Source organism: Ochotona curzoniae, unplaced genomic scaffold (genome assembly GCF_017591425.1).
Source record: "Ochotona curzoniae isolate NIBS_2020 unplaced genomic scaffold, NIBS_Ocur_1.0 scaffold_4506, whole genome shotgun sequence".
Taxonomy (NCBI): Eukaryota; Metazoa; Chordata; class Mammalia; order Lagomorpha; family Ochotonidae; genus Ochotona; species Ochotona curzoniae.
In genome coordinates, this window is record NW_024467119.1 from 60,239,700 (window position 1) to 60,259,890 (window position 20,191).

General features: G+C 39.2%; 1 protein-coding gene across 1 annotated transcript in view; it reads right to left on the reverse strand.

Annotated features, from left to right (window-relative positions):
• The window catches only part of SCLT1 (sodium channel and clathrin linker 1), a 194,831-nt gene that overhangs the window by 40,560 nt on the left and 134,080 nt on the right, over nt 1–20,191 (reverse strand). The window contains exons 17-18 of the mRNA XM_040966760.1: nt 16,491–16,683; nt 8,218–8,414 (exon numbers count right to left, since the gene is read on the reverse strand). Of these exons, the coding sequence (XP_040822694.1) occupies nt 8,218–8,414; nt 16,491–16,683 (390 nt within the window). The remainder of the gene's footprint in view (nt 1–8,217; nt 8,415–16,490; nt 16,684–20,191) is intronic.

The following is a 20,191-nucleotide window of genomic DNA, read 5'->3' on the forward strand; positions in this document are numbered from 1 at the left end:
GAAAACATAGAATAAATAAGATATAGTTATAAGGTTTTCTATCTTATTGAGTGAGAAAATAGTGGTATCAGTGACACAGAAAAGACTATTAGAAGTGGAAATATATTTGGAAGATGCATTATTGTAAAACTGGGTTTTGGAATGCAGAAATTAAGGTCACAAGATAAAAATGTCCCATGGATAATTACAAAATTCAGATAAATGCCTGGAAAGAAAGGGGCTGAAGGGGATAGAGTGAAGAATTCACCAGAGCAATGATGACAGCATAAGAATTAATATCTTTTTAAAGAAATTAATTTGAGGAGATCAGAAGGTCTTTGAAGTTTATGTGTGGGACTACAGAGAAAGTAAAAGAAAAACAGCAACAGCCAACAAAATAATCATGATAATAAGACACTGGGAAGATGCAAAGAGATAAATAGTTGTCACTTCAAAAATTGGCACAGGCATCTGAAAACTCTACAAGAAAAGGGAGGTGAAGTGCAAGGGAAAGAAAGGCATTAGGAAGTGTTTTGAGGCACGTAAATCATTATTTTTTTTTCCTCTAAATGTCAGAATAAAGAGAACAGGAGCTAAGTAATCAAGTTGATCATGTAACTCCTAAACAGTGAGATCAAATCAGAACAATTTGTGAGAAAAGGCAATTCCATAATATGATTAAAGAGGAATTCTTGTTTGTGAAATTTTTTTCTTGGATTTCAGCATTCAATTACCTTTTATCATCGAGGTCTGTTGTATCCTAACAACCACATACAGATATTCTTTGTTATAGCAACATTTGCTATTTAGAACTTTTAAATTTACAGAGAGCAAAATCAGTGGAGGGAGGACAGGCTTAGACAGAGAAGGGTTAGATGAAGTGAAGCAAGGAGGATACAATCCCAGGAAACAGAAGAGAACATGCCAGTGGCAGAGGGACACCTGGAGACCCGTGGGCACGAGGAAGCAGCAGACAGCAGCGCAATGTTGCACTGACCAGATACCCCAGCGGCGGTCAGCAGTTTGAGCCAGGGTGGCAAGGGGAGTTCACCAGGAATTCAGGAGGTGAACCCAGACATAGAACTGTCCATCCTGCTGATTTGTTTAATTTGACCATGAGCAGAAACAGAGTGACACAGCCCAAGCAGTTGGTTGTAGGAACAGGGTAGATTTCACAACCCAGTGCCACATCGGCTGCCATTGTGTGTACTGAAGCAGAGCCTGTGAAGACAGAGGAACAATGGAGAGCTGTGCATGTGCTAAGGCAGCCAAAAATTCACTTCTGTCTCAATGCATTGTACTGGTCCCACTGTGAAAGCAGTACTGAATTGGCATCTTATGGGTTCCACCCAAAATAGATCTGATGGCCCCCCGACATAACAGCTAACAAGTTGTGACACAAAGAGGAAAGATAAAAAATCCACACAACAGGCACCACTGACAACCCTGTAATCTAGGACAGTCGGCATCTCCCTAATCCTGCATACTGCAGGAACTGGGAATGGGAGAAAGGCTGAGCAGGCAATTGTGCAGCCATAGCACAGGCTCACAGGGAAGTGGTGAGCCAGAAGCTGGGGCTATGGAAACCATGTTGGAAACCTAGCATGAGAGCCTGGGACCAAAACTCACTGGAGGGAGTGGCATGAATCACCACAAAGAACCAGGCACTTAATGGGATCAGTAAAGTGGACCTGAGGGCAACATAACTTAAAAACTAGCACTAAGGAGAACAATCTGTTAATCAGAAGTGCAGCAACCAAAAGCAAATGAAGAGACAGAGGCTCAAAGAAGACTGATGCTTCCCTGCAAAAGAGAAAAAGGCTTTGTCAACCTCAGTGTTAACTGAGGAAGACATCGAGGAAATGGAGGATAAGAAAACTTTAAAAACTTGCTATAAAGTTCATTAAAAATGAGAAGCAGCTATAGGATTCAAGGAATTTAACGAATCTGCTTTACAGGAAATAGCAACATTGAAACAAAATCAAACTGAATTAGTAGAAGTGAAGAACACAATGCAGTGGAAAGTCCCAATAATAGAATGAAAGAGGCATAAGGAAGAATCTCAAAATGGAAGACACCGGCAGATACTCTGAAAAGGACAAAAAGATGAAAGAGGAATTGAGTCAAGCTAAGAAAAGCATTCAGAAATTGATTAAAAGGTCAAATATAAAAGATGGACGCCCAGTGAAACTGTTAAAATATATCTTGAAAATAGGATGCTGGACCTTTTACCATTGTTTATGCCTACAATGTCATGATACACTAAAACAGCAGAATGATGGATTTGTGACTGTTGCTGAAGGATCATACTATTGTATTAATATAATATAGGTGAAAACAATGTGGGGAGAAGGGAAATAGAGAGGATGGAAGGGGAGATCCCTGAGCCTGTGGAACTATATATATCATGACAAATAAGAATGGAAAAAAAAAACCACAAACCAAAAAAAAAAAAACCAAGTATATGAAAAGTGCATACTATTACCAATCATCAGGAAGATATAAATCAATTATATGTCTCACGAGATACCTCACTTATGTTAGAACAGCTAGTAGGAAACAGACAACTAGTTTTGACCAAGAGGTGGATAAAGCAGGCATGTAAATGATACTACAAATATGAAGTGTAATAACCTTATAGGAAAACAATGTGGAGGTTGCTCCAAATACTAAAAATAGAGGTACCATATAACCTAGCATTCAAAGGAAATCAAATCGGTATGTCAAAGTGGCATCTTCACTCCTGTGAGTTTGTTGCAGCTTTTTTAAAGCTGTTATTCATAATCAGTCCACATGCTCATCAAAGGATGAGAGGAGAAAGAAAATGTGCAACATAAATTCAACAGAATACTATTAAGTCTTAAAAAGGAAAAATTTTCCCTTTGAAACAACATGGCCAGATCTTTTTTTATTTTAGTTTTCATGGCCAGATCATGAAAACAATACATAAACAAACCCAACATTGATTATAATTAATAATAATGTATTGTAGTTTAAAAAGCACTAACAGATTTTTGCCATTCTCACCACTAAAAATTATACATGTTAATGCACATACCAGTTACTTTGACTGAAGCATTTCATAATGTATACATATTTCTACATACTGTACTAACTACATACAGTGTTGATTTAAAAAAATCAATTTTAAGAAGGCATGCATAGGCTTAAGCAATACACAGTAGTCCCTCCTTAGCCACAAGGAATACATTCCAAGATCTTTTCCACCCAATCTGCCATCACAGAGCTGTTAGAAACCTAAAACTACGGGCAGTACTGAGCCTTTGTAGGACCAGGCTGAGCATCCCTGTCTGCAACTGCTAAATCTGGAGTGCTCCAAAATAGGCCATGTAAGTGCTCACATAATGCTCAGATCAATGCAGACTCAGATTTCAGAACTTTAGTTCAAAATTCAGAATTCAGTTGATAGGCAATTTAGTTTTTCAGAAGAAAGTATAAAGTTATATAAAACAGATATAGCTGAGCATCAGTCTAAAGATGATATTTATGACAACTGTAATTTGTTAAGTATGCAACCTTTGCACAATACTTCACGTGTTCATTTAAACATCGCAAAATCTATATGAAAGGCAATTTCTCTGCCAGTCCATGTGCACGCGTGTGGGCTAGGAGTCCAAGGCCGTCAGACCGTAGACCAGCTGGTGTCTGCAGGCAGTCTGCTGGGAGATTCCCTGTTTTGCTCAGGGAAAGTCAGTTTTTATTCTATAAGACTTTGAAGTGTTTGGATGAGACTCACTCACATTACAGAGGGCAATCTGCTTCACTCAAAACTCTCCCATTCAAAAACACCCTCACAGAAACATTCAAAATGACGTTTAACCAAATATCTGGGCACTATGCCTCAAACAAGTGGACACAAAATTAACATGCATACCTATTTCAGAAACACAGAAGCTCTGGACTTCACAAACTTTATTCAGGTCTTATTTGTTATCTGCAATTCCAGTGTGCCAAGGCTCTGAAAATAACCTTTCTGTAGGGGGAACAGCCCATGCTTTGAGGGCAAAATCTGGCTTGAACTGACATTAGGCTGTCAATGGAATAATCACCACCCATCCCCAAACACACATACACAGACACATGATAACAAATATTCTGTTAATTTTATCTAGAGAAATATTTGACTATTGAGATCTCTTCCTTCTCTACACTCCTAAAATGCTCTTTTTTGGATATCTTGGTCTTGGCTATATTGTATATGTGACTTTTGCACACTAGCTAACCACATCACTATTCCCAGTAGGTTACTGAAAGTGAATGTAATTTGTACTCCCTGAAGTAAGTAGAGTGTGCTGCCCAAAGAAAACACTGGGAACGTTGGATTTAATTGCCTTCAGTTTGCCAAAATAATTCAAAATCAACCCTACTTTTTGCTGTTAGTCTAACAGAGATTGTTTAGGTCCTTCACAACATGTTACTTCAGTGGTACTATTTGAATTTTAGAAAGAGAAGTTATATTAGTTACAAATGCAACTTATTATATGAGGAATTTTTACATGCCTTTCTTGATTTGTCATATTATTGAACAGAGTTCTTTGAGTTCTAGGATTATTTATACTCTTTCCCTCAATTTTTCTGCATCTGAAGGCAGTCTGCTTTCTATGATCAGTAATAGTATTAGAAATGTTTAACAGTAGTAGTATTAGATATGTTTATCAATCTGAAGGGAACAAAATGGTATTCCATTAAATCTCCCCAATAACTCTGAGACTAAGCCACCATCTCATATTTATTGTCCAATTGTGTTTCCTCTTCTGTAAATATTCATTTATCCTTTTCCCATTTTCCTATTGGGTAGTTCCCTTTCATCTTACTAATTTGTAGATAATATTTATATATTCTGATACTAATCCTTTCACTTATGTGTTTTAAATACAAAAATCACTCTTATCCAAGATGTATCTTTCTTGATTAATCATTAGCCATGATTAACCAAAGTCTGAAAATATTAAATAGAAAACTTCAGAAATAAACAATTCAGAATATTCAATGATTTTAATATTCAATATTTAGTATCAAATTTAATTTCAATTCAAATGTAATATTCAATTTTCTGGATTCAGTGTATTATCTTGAGAGTTGAACAGATGTTAAATTTTACCGAATGTATGGTAAATAATATTGTCAATTTCTTAATGTTAAACCAACTAGTATTACCAAGTTTGAGAAAAACTGGTAATTTATGTTTTTAAACCCCTAAGTAGATGTCTTAGAATTCATCTAATTTTTAAAACTTGTGACAGAGGGTTGATCAAAATTGCCCATATTATCATTAGTTGGTAATGACCATTCTCTTATTTCTAATAATACATTTATTTTATTTTTGATAATGTATACATAGGTAAGAAGAATGTACGCGCGCATGTAGAGCAGCGGTGACAGTGGGGAGGGTCAAGGAATGGGGGAAAGTGGATAAGACAACCGTTTCTAATCTCTGTTTTTCTTCCTGTATCTGGGGAAAGTGGAGAGAGAATGAAGGGAGAGCTGTCCCCAGCAGCCCAACCACCCTTCTGTACCTGGGGACAGGGAATGGCCATCTGATGTCATCCCAAGGTCCCTGGTGTGCAGCACCAGGACACTGCTCAAGTGGTGTTGACAGTACACAGATGCTGTTGATTTCACTGTTCCAAGGTTGAGGAAATGCTTTCAAAGTCCACTGGCTGACATAGTGCACTTTAGTCTCCACTCGCCCAGATAATTGCTGTCACAGCTTGGCCGAGAGAGCTATCCAATTTGTTCTGCCCTCCATGGTACTAGATATCCTCTGCATGCCTCAAAGTAACTGATTCTCATACCCACCCATGTGCATCTGGGCATGCCATCCACTGCACAGATTTCAACAACTGAGGATACCTAGTTCTGACATATGCACTTCACAGTCAGATCATAGATCCTGTGATTTTCCTCATGGCTGGAATTCTGAGCCCAGTGGTCCAGTTTGGGGGTCCCCAAAGCAACTTCATCAGAGGTCACTCCAACCTGATTCCTGTGTGTGCTAGCTCGTGTGGGGACTGGCTCAATCTGTCATCTACATCACATCATACACACACTGATGACTGCAGTTGTCCAGTCAGTTCTGTCCACAGCCTCATTTCATATGCAAACCAATGGATGCTACACTTCAGCCTATCTCTGCCCACCACAGACTTGACCCTTATGCACACCAGTGGGAACTGCAGCCTAGCTGGAGTAACTCCCAATAACTTCCACAAGGCCTGCCTGTAAGCCCTGGGTCCTAGCCTGCTGGTATGTGCAGCCGACTTGCCCAGTTTGTCTCCTATCTCATGTTCCCATGTGGCTCTTATACACATCATTGGGTTTTCGAGGCTAGCTCACCATGATCCAGCCCACATGCATGCTGGTGGATGTCATTACCTGTCTAGTCAGGCCTGTCCTCAGCCCTGGTTTCCATGCTCACCAGTAGGAGCCTGCAGTAAATCAGAGGTATACCCATAATATCTCTACTAGGTCCACTCCAAGTCCTGGATCTTGTACTTTCCAGGTGGTTCTGTGGTCTAGTCTGACAGGACTTTCCTTTACTACCAGCACCTATTGACCAATGCTGTGGCAAAGCCCGGCCAGCCCACACTTACTATGGCACACACACACACTAGTGCATTTGGTTGCTTAGCCTAGTGTGGCTCTCTCACTAACCCATCTCACATGCAAGCCAATGGATTCTGCAGCCCTGCCCAGCCTGGTCGGCCCTCAGTCGCAGTTCTCATGCTCACCAGCAGGAGCAGTTGATCGGCAGAGGAGTCCTTGTAATTCCCCCTTCCTGGTTCGTCACCCCACCTGAGTTTTACATTTGCTGATGGGTGCTGCAGTCCAGTCTGATATGTCTTCCCTCACTTTGGCATTCACCAGAGTGCTGTAGCTTAGCCCCTCCTGGATTGCCTGCACTCCCAGCCTTAATGTGAACTGGCTGATGTTGTGGGCCAACCCCAACCCCAGACCTGACCTACACACTCCCTAGACCCCTTCTGCAAGCATGCTGGCATCTGTACCTCCATATTTCTTTTTATTTTTTTCTTTTTAATTTTTTTTTAAAGAATAGGCAACTATGCTGACACATTGGTATAGTTAACACAAGTATCAAATTAAAATATCCATTATCAGTAGTCTCTTTAGTCAGTATTTATTATAAAATAGAAACAAGTTCTTAAACTCAATGGCTAAGAGTATGTTGTCTTCACCCAACGTGAACCTCAAATCAGGATTTTTCACTATATATATATATTTTTTTTTAGGTAGGTGATCTTCAAAACGTTCTTTAATTTCCCTTGTACTCAGCTTCTCTTTCTGAAAAACATGATAGTATGAGATACTTTGTAGGGTTGTGAAAATTTCATCTTCCTAAAGTTTAAATTTTGGAATGACATTCTCAGCTTCCTCTTGTTGCATATAGTTTTTTCACATGTTCTCATCTTATAATTTCAAAAACTCATATGCGTGTCAGTGATTCCCAAATTCACAGATCCTGTTTGCGACTGTTTCACTGAACATCAAACTTCAAAACATAACTGACTAGTTAAAATCCTGACTTCACAGGCTTTGGGGAGCCCATATTGAACACAGACCAAAGCAGACTTTTTGACCATCTTCAACCCTGTAAACATCTAGTCTAAGCTGCACTACCATTTTAAACTTGATTACTACAGTACTGGTCTCCTTCTGCCCTCTTACATCTTTGTTCTAAAGTTTATTTTTTAAAGAACAGAACTAGGTTCATTGTAGTTTTTCTTCATACAGTAAACAAAGTCATAGTTGAACATGAGGCTGATCATGTCATATTGTTCAAAGCGCTCCACTCTCACTGAGCTTTCTGTTGCATTCTGCACAGAATCTCAAGTTCTTTCTGAGGTTGGGTTGGAACACTTTTCCTCAAAGGGCCATAGAACAAATATTCTAGCTATGCAGGCTAGATTGATTCTCTTGCAACTACAGGACATCAATTACAATAAGTAAGTAGCATTAAGATTCTAAGATGCCATCTCGTACAAAAAAATCACTCTGTTTTGAGGAATATGTATAAAATTCATACAACATAAAATGTTTGTTTTGGTTTAGTTGCAAATTATTTTGCAGTAGTTCAATAAATAAATACTTGTTACATAAGAATGAGGTCCAAAATTACATGCTTACAAAGGGATTACAGTAAGAACAGTAAACTCTAATTTCTCCTATAAAATGTCAAACAATTAACAATGAACTTACTTCAGATTGTTGATTCTGATTTCTGCACTTTCAGTGAGGTTCTTTGTTTCCTCTTTCCACCTGCTGGCTGCCTTCTGTTGAGCCGCCAACAGCTGCCTTAGCTCAGCAGTGGTATTTCGATTACTGTCTTCCATCTCTCGCAACTGAACTTCAAATCCACGTTCCTTTAGTGAAAATTCATATTCCATTGTACTGATCTAAGGAAGAAAATGAATACAGTGTTTTATTTTCCCCTGTTACTCAGAGTTATCCTAATCAATGATCTATACAAAGGGAATAATTTATTATGTTGTCTGAATCATAAAAATAGAGAGAAATCTATATAAGAAATTAAGTTTAGGGCCCGGCACAGTGGCCTAGCGGCTTAAGTCCTCGCCTTGAATGTGCTGGGATCCCATATAGGTGCCGGTTCTAATCTTGGCAGTTCCACTTCCCATCCAGCTCCCTGCTTGTGGCCTGCTTGTGCTGTCGAGGACGGCCCAAAGCCTTGGGACTCTGCACCCGCGTGGGATACCCGGAAGAAGTTCCTGGATCCTGGCTTCGGATGGGCATAACATTGGCCGTTGCGCTCACTTGGGGAGTGAATCATAGGATGGAAGATCTTCCTCTCTGTCTCTCCTCCTCTCTGTATATCTGACTTTTCAATAAACAAATAAATCTTAAAAAAGAAAGAAATTAAGTTTACACTGCATGTGTATCAAAATGAAGATTTATCCTATATTAGAACACAAAATAAGTAGAAATAGAATTATACTATACTACAATTTTTAAGTAGAAATAGAATTATACTATACTATGCCATGATTTTTTACAGCACTTTATTCAATATCTTAAAATGCTAATAGGGTAAAAATACTACACCTAAAATAAAATTGATCTTTATTCTTATTTTACTGTCAGAATCTGTGTAAAGTATTTTTGCTTTTAAAAAATAAGAGATTTTTGCTTAAATTCCTTTTGACGTATACACCGAATTTCAGATTGTTTTCAAAGGGCTTTGTAAAGTCAAAGTCAATTATAGGTAGGAATTCCTTCACCAATTCAGTTGTGACTATAATAAGTGATGTACATTCTTTTTCAGAAAAAAACAGTATAGTGATTTTCAGAATCTCATGTTTTTATTATATTTCTAGAAATTTATAATAGCAAAAACATCTTAATGCAGAATTCACATTTAAGTAACTGCTTTTTGGATATTCCAGAAGCTTTCTGAACTGAGGCTCAGGGCGAGATTTAAGTCCTAGTGCCTGAAGGCAGCCAGCATACATAATTGCCTTCTTGTATGCCTTTAGAGTGGTACTACCTATGTACGTTTCTTGGGAAGATTGAAAAAATAGTTATTGAAATAATTTCTGGTCTCTATGGTTAAGATGAAAAACTGGTGGGGAAAGGTTGTTAAGGTTATGCAACTTCTTTGAAGTACCCTTAGGCAATTCTTAAATGGCTATACCAAAGAAAAACTGGAAAGAATACTTCTTTGTGATATTTTAAAGTAATATGCTCCAAAAGGCTGTAGCTGGTTTGGTTTCTGGTAATTCATAAAATATGGCTACTTAAAAAAACACAATGAATAAAAATAACCAATTATAAAAACACCAATGAAACTCAACAAAAATCCCTGACTATGGGAAAAATGCAAATATCCTCTTTACCACTCCTTCTTAATGCAACAATCATCCTTAACCCCCCTTTAAAAAATAAGAAAGATGCATTGGATGGTAGAGTTACAGAGAGTGAGGGACAGGGACAGGGGTAGGGTACAGAGAGAGAGAGAGAGAGAGAGAGAGAAAGAGAGAAAGAGAGAAAATACCTTTTATTTGCTGGTTCACTATCAAAATTTCCACAACATGAAGGGCTGGACCAGGCAGTAGTCAAGAGTGTAGAACTGCTTGCAGGTCTCCAAGTGGGCAGCAGAGACCCAAGTGTTTGGGAAATCATTTTGCCTCCCAGGCTGCCCATTAGCAGGAAGCTGGATTGGAGGTTAAAGAGCTAGAAGTGAAAGCAGCACTCTGGTACTGGACACAGATATTCCAGGAAACAACGCTGGCTCAGCCCTGCTTTCCTGGTCTCTGGCTCTGCTGCCAGCCCTAGAGGCAGTTTGAAAACCTATTTACAGTTTGGTGAGCCTTATGCTTGGGTGTAGGATAATCTGGTCCTGTTCTACTTCAACAAGCATGTGTCCACTTTCTTTGCCTCTCGTTGCTTTTTCATTTTTGGGTCCTTTTTATGTAGTTTCTTTTGCCTGGAATAATTTTTTTCTCTCTTGCTTATCTGAGTTATTTCTATTCAATTTTCACAACTCAGTCCAATCATTCCTTATACAGGAACATATTATATATCTAGCAAAGTCAACTCCCTTTGTGATAAGCTGTTATAGTGTCTATAATTTTCCTAGAGAGCATATATTAGTTTGTAATTATATGCATACTGTTTGCCCACCTCCATGCAAATTATCAACTTTTAAGGGTGGGTGTCATATGTGTTATTTGCCATTTCATATTCAGCACCAGGAACATAGTAAAAGACTTTCAAAACACAATTGCAAACTGAATATATGACTGTTATTTCCTGACAATATTTTGTCTTTAAACACCAGTGCCTTTAGCCAGTGGAATTCCAACTGCTAAATGGACAAGTCTGCTTGAGGAGGGATCACAACGACTGGAACTCCTATACAAAATTAGCATTTATAATGAAATACAGATGACTGGTTAAGAAAATGAGACTTATATGAGTGTGGTATCCTTCCCTTCTTTTTCTGTACCTTTCCTCTGCAGAATAAAGCACCAGTAGGTAGCAGAATAGCTGCAAATCACTCTATTTTTTAATTGTGAAAACTTAGGATGGGCATTTGGACCACAAAGAAATGAAAAGTCTGATTGAAAGAAAGAAGGAGTCAGGACAAGACACACTATGACTCAGCGAAATGTTACAAGATCAAATGAAAATTTCCTACAATAAATCATAAAGGTTTGCAATCATAAAGGTTTTCACTGATTGACCAACACCTCAGTTTTTTATTTTGTCCCTTTCAGATTATCTTCTGAAGGTTAAACTCTTGTGAGTGACTGGTCCAAGTCCGATCCAGTTCCATGCTAATGTGGCTGGGAAAGCAGTGGGAGAAGGTTCAAGTGCCTGGGCCCCTGAACCTACAAGGAAGACCTAGAAGCAGCTTCTGGCTTTACCCCTGGTTATAGCGGCCATTTAAGGAGGGCGCCAGCAGATGGACAATCTCTCTTGTACTTCTTTTTCCTTTTCTCTGTGGAATTACCTTTCAAATAACAAATATATCTTAAAAATTTTCACCTTACATTTACAATGCAGTGTGTAAGTCTTATGAGTAAAAATTCAACTTCATAAATACAGACATACTAAAGCTATCCTAGATTTAGACCCTCTAGGAGTTCCTCATACATGCTTCTCATCAGGACTCTCACCCATGAAAAGCCAACAGGTTGTCTCATCCTAATCTCGTATGTGATTATGCCTATATTTCACTTTCAGTGTATGGGATACCAGAATGTAAGTCTTCTGATGTCTGGCTTCTTCATTCAGTATCATACCTATGAGACTTATAGACATAATTCATATTTTCATTACTGCATACTATGCATAATTCATATGCTTACATAGTTCATTATATTCATTATTGCACATATGCCACTATATGAATATAATATAGCTCTATTTATGAAATTCTATTTTGATGGACACTTGAGTAGTTTCCAGTGTTTTGATTTTATTATGACTTCTATGACTTCCTGGACATATGTTTTGATGAATATAAACATGAATATCTGTTGGGAATGTAGCCAGGATTATTTGGCATACGATGTACATATGTTCAGTTTTAAAATACTACAAAATGATGGTTTTACTAATTTACATTTCCAATAGTACTGAATGAAAGTTTCAGTTACTTGATATTCTGACTTTTTAAAAAATTTTAGCCAGTGTGGTATATATGTATTGTTATCTCAATTTAGTTTTTATTTACATTTCCCTAAAAATATTAAAATCAAATATATTACATATTTTTTTAATGAAGCACCTACCTACTTGTCTTTTGTAAATGAGGTATCTATTTTTCCTTATTAAGAATTTTCTTTTCAATTAGTAGTAGTATTTATATTTTGGAATGTATTCCTTTTTTATTATACATATTTGAAATACTTTTTCCTAGTTGCTTTTTTCCTAGGGTCTTTATGGTGACTTTAAAAAAGCCCTTAATTTTAGTGACACAGACATTACTAATTAGAATTATCTAACTTTTTGCTACTATAAGCACTTTCTGTGTTTTGTTGAAAAAGTATTTTCCTATGCAAGGACATGAAGATTTTTCTCCTTAGAGACTTTACTCTTTTAGGGCTGGAGCAATGGCTCAATTGGCTAATTCTCTGTTTACATGTGCGAGCATTCCACTGGTTCGTGTTCTGGATGTTCCACTTCCCGCCCAGCTCTTTGATTAAGGCCTGGAATGCAGCAGAGGATGGTCCATAGCCTTGGGATCCTGCACTCACATGGGAGACCTACAAGAGGCTCCTGGCTCCTGATATACACAGCGCTGGCCACGGTGGCCAACTGGTGAGTGAACCAATGGATGGAAGATCTTTCTGTCCTTCCTCTCTGTAAACCTACCTTTCCAAAAATGAAATCTTTGAAAAAAAATTTTTTTACTTTATATTTCACATTAAAACTTACAAGGCATTTCAAATTAATTTATATACGTGAATTATATACATATATGATATAGTAAAAAAGTTTCTCTTTAATATGTTGGCCCCTGTGGGTCTCAGCACGGGGCGTCTCATGCCTGGATCCCAGACCACAGCCGCCATGTGCACGTGGTGAGCTGTTCCCAGGCCTGCCTGGGCTCCCGGGGCTGCACCCTTCGGGGTGAGTACACCGAGGGGGGAGGCCTCCGTGACTGGGCAGGTCCGGGACCCACCCTCCGCCTTCATTGGGCAGTGAATGGGATTTGGGAGGGGCGCAACCTAGGGCCTGGGAATTTAAACTTCCAGCAGCCTCCCAGCTGCTGGTGCGTCTCATGCCTGAATCCCAGTTGACAGAAGCCACGTGCATGTGGTGAGCTGTTCCTGGGCGGCCAGTGCGTCATTAGGTGCCAGGCTCCGCCTGCTGGCTGCCTGGCCGGGGAGCTCTGGGGTTTTGGTTCTTTGAGTCGCTACTTAGTTCGCTCCAGGTTGAACCCATTGTGCTTCTTGGACCTGAAACAGGCAGTAACTCTTCCTTTGTAAAACTTGTAATCACCAACAATGCTGACCACCAAACACCAGTCCATGCAGAAGCTATGGCTTGGGGCTTGTCCTGCAAAAGTAGCTCCAACAGCTGGCTAATGTGTCAACTGGTAATGGAACAGAGTAGATGAGGCAGGACTGAGCAAACCTTAGCCCACAAGCAAAACTAGAAACCAGGAGGGAGTAGAGGTCATGCCGAGCTAGGCTCTTGGACCTACTGGTCCACATGAGCCAGGGACGCTAAGTCACAGTGTCTAAGGCAGAGTTTGGGACAGGTGAGGGGCTGTGCAAAGCTGAGTCAGAGCATCCACTGGCAGGCAAGTGATCTATGGCTGGGAACAGGCCCAGTTGGGGAGCTAAGGGGACAACCCTAGCTGGGTTGAGGCTCCCACCAAGAGGCGCGTGGCCTGGAAGGGGGGCTGCATTCTGATCTGGAAACGGTTGTAGTCTCCCTTGGTACAAGTGTGGACTGGGATTGGATGCACCGAACTGGACCAGACCCCAATACCCCCTGGTGTCCTGGAAGACTGGGGCAGATGTGGGATGGACTAGGCAAGGTCTCAAATCCGTATTGAGCCATGGGTGAGCCATATGTGGGCATGGACAAACCATGGCTGGGCTGGAATATCCAACAGCAAGAACCAGACTGGGTTGAAGGCCAGTCAGGAAACGCCATAGTTCCTGCTATGATAGGAGGTGGACTGAGTAGGGTTGGCTCATGGACCCACTGGTAAGCGTGAAACCTGGCATTGGGAGAGGTTCTGATGGAGGAGCCTGGGCAACTCTCTGGCAGGACACAGACCCAGCAGGTAAGCGCAAGAAACATGATAGGAAACAGCCCAGAACAGGCCATGGAAGGTTACCCACTGGCATACAATTGGCAGGGGTTGAGGGAAGAACAGGCTGAATCTGTCCACGTCATCCACTGGCAAATCCAAGCACCAGAACAGTGTGGGTCGAGCCAGGTTCGGTCGCAACAAAGACTAGTGCCCAATACGGAATGCCAAGGTGAGGTTGCCTGTACCGGAAGGGACCGCAGCACCCAACCAGCGTGAGAACAAGAAAGGAAGTGGGCAGAGCCGGCAGGAGAATAAGGGAGGGCTCCTTTGCTGGACAGCTACTCCTGCAGCAGAATGTAGGCTGGGATGGGGGCAGACCAGACTAGGCAGAGCTACCACACCTGTGTGCCTCATGTGGACTAGATCAGGGAAAAGCCGGGCTGGGCTGATTATTCCTACTGGTGCAAACAGAATTGAAGTGGGTGAGGGTTGTTTGGACTTAGCCACAGCATCAGCTGGAATCTGGGAGTGGGAGAGGCCTGGGAGGGAAATAGTGGGCTCATCCCTCTTGGGTTACCACTTCCTCGGGAGGACATAAAACTAAGATAGTGGCTGGGGTGGAATGGGTTGTGGGACAGACTGGATTGCTGCTACACATACTGGCAAACCAGTGTAGGGGGGGGGCCTGGTGGGGGTTATTGCGGGTCGCTCCAACTAGGCTGCAGCTCCCACTGGTTTATGTGAAGGCCAAGTATGTGCTGGGCAGAACCAGGCTGGACTGCAACACCCATTGGTTCCAGTGGAAGACGGGAGTGAAAACAGAACCAACCCAGCAATTGCAACCACCAGCTGATTAGGGCGATGGACAGTGCCAGGCCCTGTACTTGCTAGCACATACAAGAAGTTTCTTTGGAGATCTTCCTAATCTAAATGCTGGACTCAGAACCCTAATGAAAAAAAGAGAGAAGACAGAACAGGTCAACCAACCATCTCAGCTATGATGGACTATGTCAATCAGTGGATTTTTCAAAGACCTCATAGTGCTTGGAGTGGCAAGATTGGCAGCGATTCATAACTTTTGCAATATCAAATCCACTTAAGCAAGAACCTCAGAGCATGCCCTACATCCGGGACTTGGGGAGGGTGGGAAATTGGGTGGGCCTTCTCCCTTAATACCCCCCTTTAAACATGAAGGAAACAATATGGAAACCATACCAGTGTTATCTACTTTCCCTTGAACCTTCTTACCCTAATTAACTATGTAAAGATTGTCAAAATAAAAAAAAATTAAAAGAAAAAAAATATGTTGGCCCAGTTTATCTAGTACCATTAGTATGAGGCGGTTTCCTCTGCCACTGAACTGCAGTGGTGCCTGTGTTACAAATCAGATTATTATCAGAAATAGGTTTCTATCACATAACACTTTTTAAGCTCAAGTTAGTTTTTTGCTTTTTCTATTTTTTTTAAGATATAAAACCTATATTTGATCATTACAAAATAAGGCATTCAATAAATATATGTCGATAGAAGTTAGGCTAGAAAGTGACTTGTTATATGTCCTTGAGGTAACAAAAATAAAAATAAAACATGATGGTTCCACATCCTTATGAAGAAAGAAAGATGTCAAGCATTATCATAAAGTCAGAGCACTTTGAGGCATGAGGAAAGGCAGTAAGCAAGTTTGCTGGGGATACCTGTGTTTCCTGAAACGGCCTTAAAAAGGTCAGCATGTTCCTATTTTCAAAGCAGGTAAACAAGAGGTAAAAGGGAGAAATACATGTTTGAGAGTTACTTTTGGCTCTGACCCACTTGTCAGCATGTCACTTTCCTCTTAGCTATGTAGAGGTTCTCTGCGTACACTGATGCAAGATGCTCCGTACTGCTATTATCAGGAAAGTTCAACTGCTGGGAAACTGTTACACAGCAAGGAGAGAAAAAGCGCCTTTTTTTTTTTTTTAAACAACAGCAAAAGTTACCTAATCTATAACTTTGCTAGTGCTTCTCAGATTGCTTTGGCAGGAATATCAGTGTATTTCATGGTTGGAAAAGAATTTGTATGTGTGTGTAGATAGAGAAAGCAGCCATTTTCAAGTATGCTTGCTAAGTTCAGTAATACAGATGATTGGTTAGCACTCTGAATTATGATTTAGTAGTATCTGATGAGAAGGGGGCAAAAGGTCTTAAAACTATTTTAGTAGGTGTCTCTAAATACTGTTAATACTTCCATTTTTATAAGTACCTTTAATTTGGCTTTTTTCTGTGCATCCAGAGCAATCCTCCTTAATTCTTCAGTCTCTTTCTGTAACTGTTCATTTTCTTGCTGAAGTTTCAGTCTTTGATCACTAACAAATCCACAGTTTTCTCTCTCAGACTCCAACATATTTTGAAGTTTCTGAATCATTTCTTGGGAATGTGATATCTTTTCTGAGGAACTAGTTAAAAAACAAAACAAAGCTTAGGCTTAATCTACACGATTTGAAAATGCTATGTCTTCTCAGGCAAATTCATTCAACTTCAATTAAACTCCTATGGAAAATCAATGTGCAACTGTGGTTTTTATTGGAATTGGGAATAATTTTATATAAAGGAAACAAACTGAAGTTGACAGTAGAAATTTTACATAGATATTAATCAAAACCCTGTACTTCATCAACAAACTTCAGGGGTAAAAAAAGCATCTGATTACATTAATAAATTAATACATTACATTAATAAATTGTATTCATGATTCCTACTTTCGAGTAATATGCGTTAAAGTGGTTTTTGTAAATTTTCCATTGTGTAAACTTTTTTTTAAAAACCACAGATTAAACAGATCAAATTTATTAACCTTTCTTAAAAATGGGTGAGAGAGTCTCTAACCATGCATGCATCCATCAATATACTGCTAATTTTTAAATTAAAAATTTCATCTTTTTCAATCCTTTGAACATTGTCTGGTCAATACGTCACAGGGAATAGATAAATGCTATGAATACTGTGATGGTTTAAGAATACTACTAGCTATCAGGATTTATTTATTTAAAAATAAGAGTTACAATTCACCAGAATGCAAATGAAACCAGGACTCTTGTCTTTCCATGTCCACTTTGCTTTCTGTGCTTCAGTATTTATCTGATACATGGTAACCCTGCCACTCAACTCCAGATGTGACTCAGAGTTCTGTTACTAGAGATTTCTTTGATTTGAAATAGCTAAATCCTATAGAACAGCTTTCTTGTCTGGACTTGGGTCAGATTCCATGTCTGTATCAACAATTTTTTTTAACCAAAAGAATAAAACTCTTAATAATTTAGCAATTTCTTCAAATAGTATGTAGCTAGAGAAAGTACCAGGAGAGCTCTCTGAAGGAAGGATATTGTGGATACATTAAACAATAGCTTCCTATAACAATCTTCATTGGTGATGGGGGCAAGCAGGATTATGTATCCAATTGCCCTCCATGAATCATGATTTTATGTGGTTAAGAAAAAGTCATTGTTTTATCCCTTTTCATTTTTGTGACTTATTTTTAGTACCCAAGCTTAATAAAAATGAGAAAATAGGAGATCAAATTTCCATGACATAATACATTTTGGTAATTTTGGAAGGCAGAAGAAAACTAGAATCATTTTAATTCAAGTTATTCTTCTTAATATAGCAGTTTAATTTGTATGTTAACAAAATCCTCGCTGCCTTCCCATAAGAATGTGTATTAACACTCACCAACATTGGAGGATGCACCCTTTACTGCAGTGATTAGTAACAGAGGCATCTATATTTCTACAGCAATGATGATCTCACTGTTTATTGCTCCGACAGTAGAGTGGCAGCTCTTTATTTGCTCGTGTTTATTGGAATGTTCTCTTCAAATTGAGATTATTTGTGCTGTGAAATTTGTATTCAGTTACTATCTATGTACAACTCCACATAACTGTGTACTTTTTGTTGTGGATACTGTATAAATAATGTTTAAAATAAGAAAAAAAAAAGAATACTACTAGCTAAAACCATCTTATCAGGAGAGAAATTCTTAAACAACTTTCAGATGGCAGTACCATGACCCATGTCTTTATAGTCTTTGAATGGTAGTTTGACTTGACCATATCTTCCAATGCTTCTGAAGGTGTGCTGATTTTTTTTCTAACCATCAGCTCTGTTGCTTTAGATCCCACATTTTTGTCAGTTCTAAATCCTACACTAAATCTTTCATTCCTATGATGACTCCATTTTCTTGTCTAAACCTTTGCTGATAAAGTTTCTTTTTTTGTTTTGTTTTGCATATGTTTCATTTCTTCTGTTTATACCTTTACCACACACATAAGTATCCCTTAATCAATGGTTTTCAAGCTTCAGGTTGTGGCCATGAAATCAAGTTAATGAATTATTGACAGAATCTTATTTTACTGCATAAACTAGACTAGAATGGAAGGTATTAGAATATACTACGACATTCTCCTATGTGTTGGCATTTGGGTAATTTCTAATATAATTTTATAGCAAAAAAGTGTTGCTGTGAATACTTTGGTGTCTCCTGAGGTACTTGTGCAAGAATTTCTGTAGAGGTCGTACTTAGAAGCAAAAGTTTGAGATCTTCTTCTTCTTCTTTTTTTTTAAAAGGATACTATGAATCTTTAATAAGTACCTAACTTTTCCTGTGTCTCTTTTCCTGATAAAGTTTCTAATGAAGTTTTGTGTATAAGCAATGATAATAAAACGATGCATCAGTAAGGTGTCTAGGAAAAAACAATCACAGTTTATTGTACCTCTTCAAAGAAGTTCAAAATATCGCTAACTGTGAAGAATTCTCAAAAAGAAAATATACTCTGTATAGGCCAGATAAAACTTCTTCATTTAATCACTAGTTTTTAGAAACTACATGGGACAGAGAAACAAACTACATGACATCACATATATGCACATAGCAAAGTATCCAGTAAAAATACTTTTTGACAAATTATTTGGAGGAAAAAGTTATAGAAAAGGGGGATACCAAAAGACTGAAGGAGACTTAAGAACTACAGCATGTGCAGCCTTTCTGAAGATAGGGTGGACAGAAAGAGAAACTCTTTGAATGAAGTAACTGCAAAAAACTTAACAAGTATTTCTTAAAGCACTTGATAACTCAACAGGCTCAGTGAGAGGATGGAGTCTGTAGGAGGGCATGAGAGGAATTAGAAGTCACAGATACAGTAAATGAGTAAACAGGGGATATGTGGTAATCTCCTTAGTAACTTTGGCAATTCTCTCATCACATGTTCCAGCTTCTGAGTCCAGTCTCCTACTATCACAGACCTGGAAGTTAGCAGTAAAGACTCAAATGGTTGGGTTCCTGCCATACACTTGGAAGACCTGCACTGAATTCCTTGTTCCTAGTATTGTCCTAGCCCAGTCCTGTCAAACCATTGTGGCTATTTGGGGAGTTACTTTAGGGATACATTTACTGGCTCACCTATAACAATACTGTCCTTGTATTATTTGCTTTCCCAAAACACTTTGAGCCAGCTTGAATTAGTCATCATTCATCCCATTAGAAAACTATGGGCACCAGTTCAAGGCCTAGATGGTGTACTTCTGATCTAGCTCCCAGTTTATTCCCCCGGAAAGCAGAAGAGAATGGCTTAAGTTCTTGCATCCCTGAATCCATATGGGAGATCCAGAAGAAGCTCCTGGCGTCTAGCTTTGGATTGGCTCAGCAGTGGATGTTGTCATCATTTGGTGAGTGAATCAGCGGATGAGATCTCTCTCTACTCTCTCTGTAAATCATCCTTTCAAATAAAGTAAATAAATCTTTAAAAATAGAAAGATAATTTTATTCAATAAGGGCACCTGGAGTTTCCCTTCTGTTTCAGTCCATATTCTACAGAGCCCTCCTGGGGTAAGGGAACATGCAATATCGGAGTCCGCACAAGCCTGAGGCCGAGGGCAGTGCCTTGCCGGGACCAGTCTCTGATGAACGAA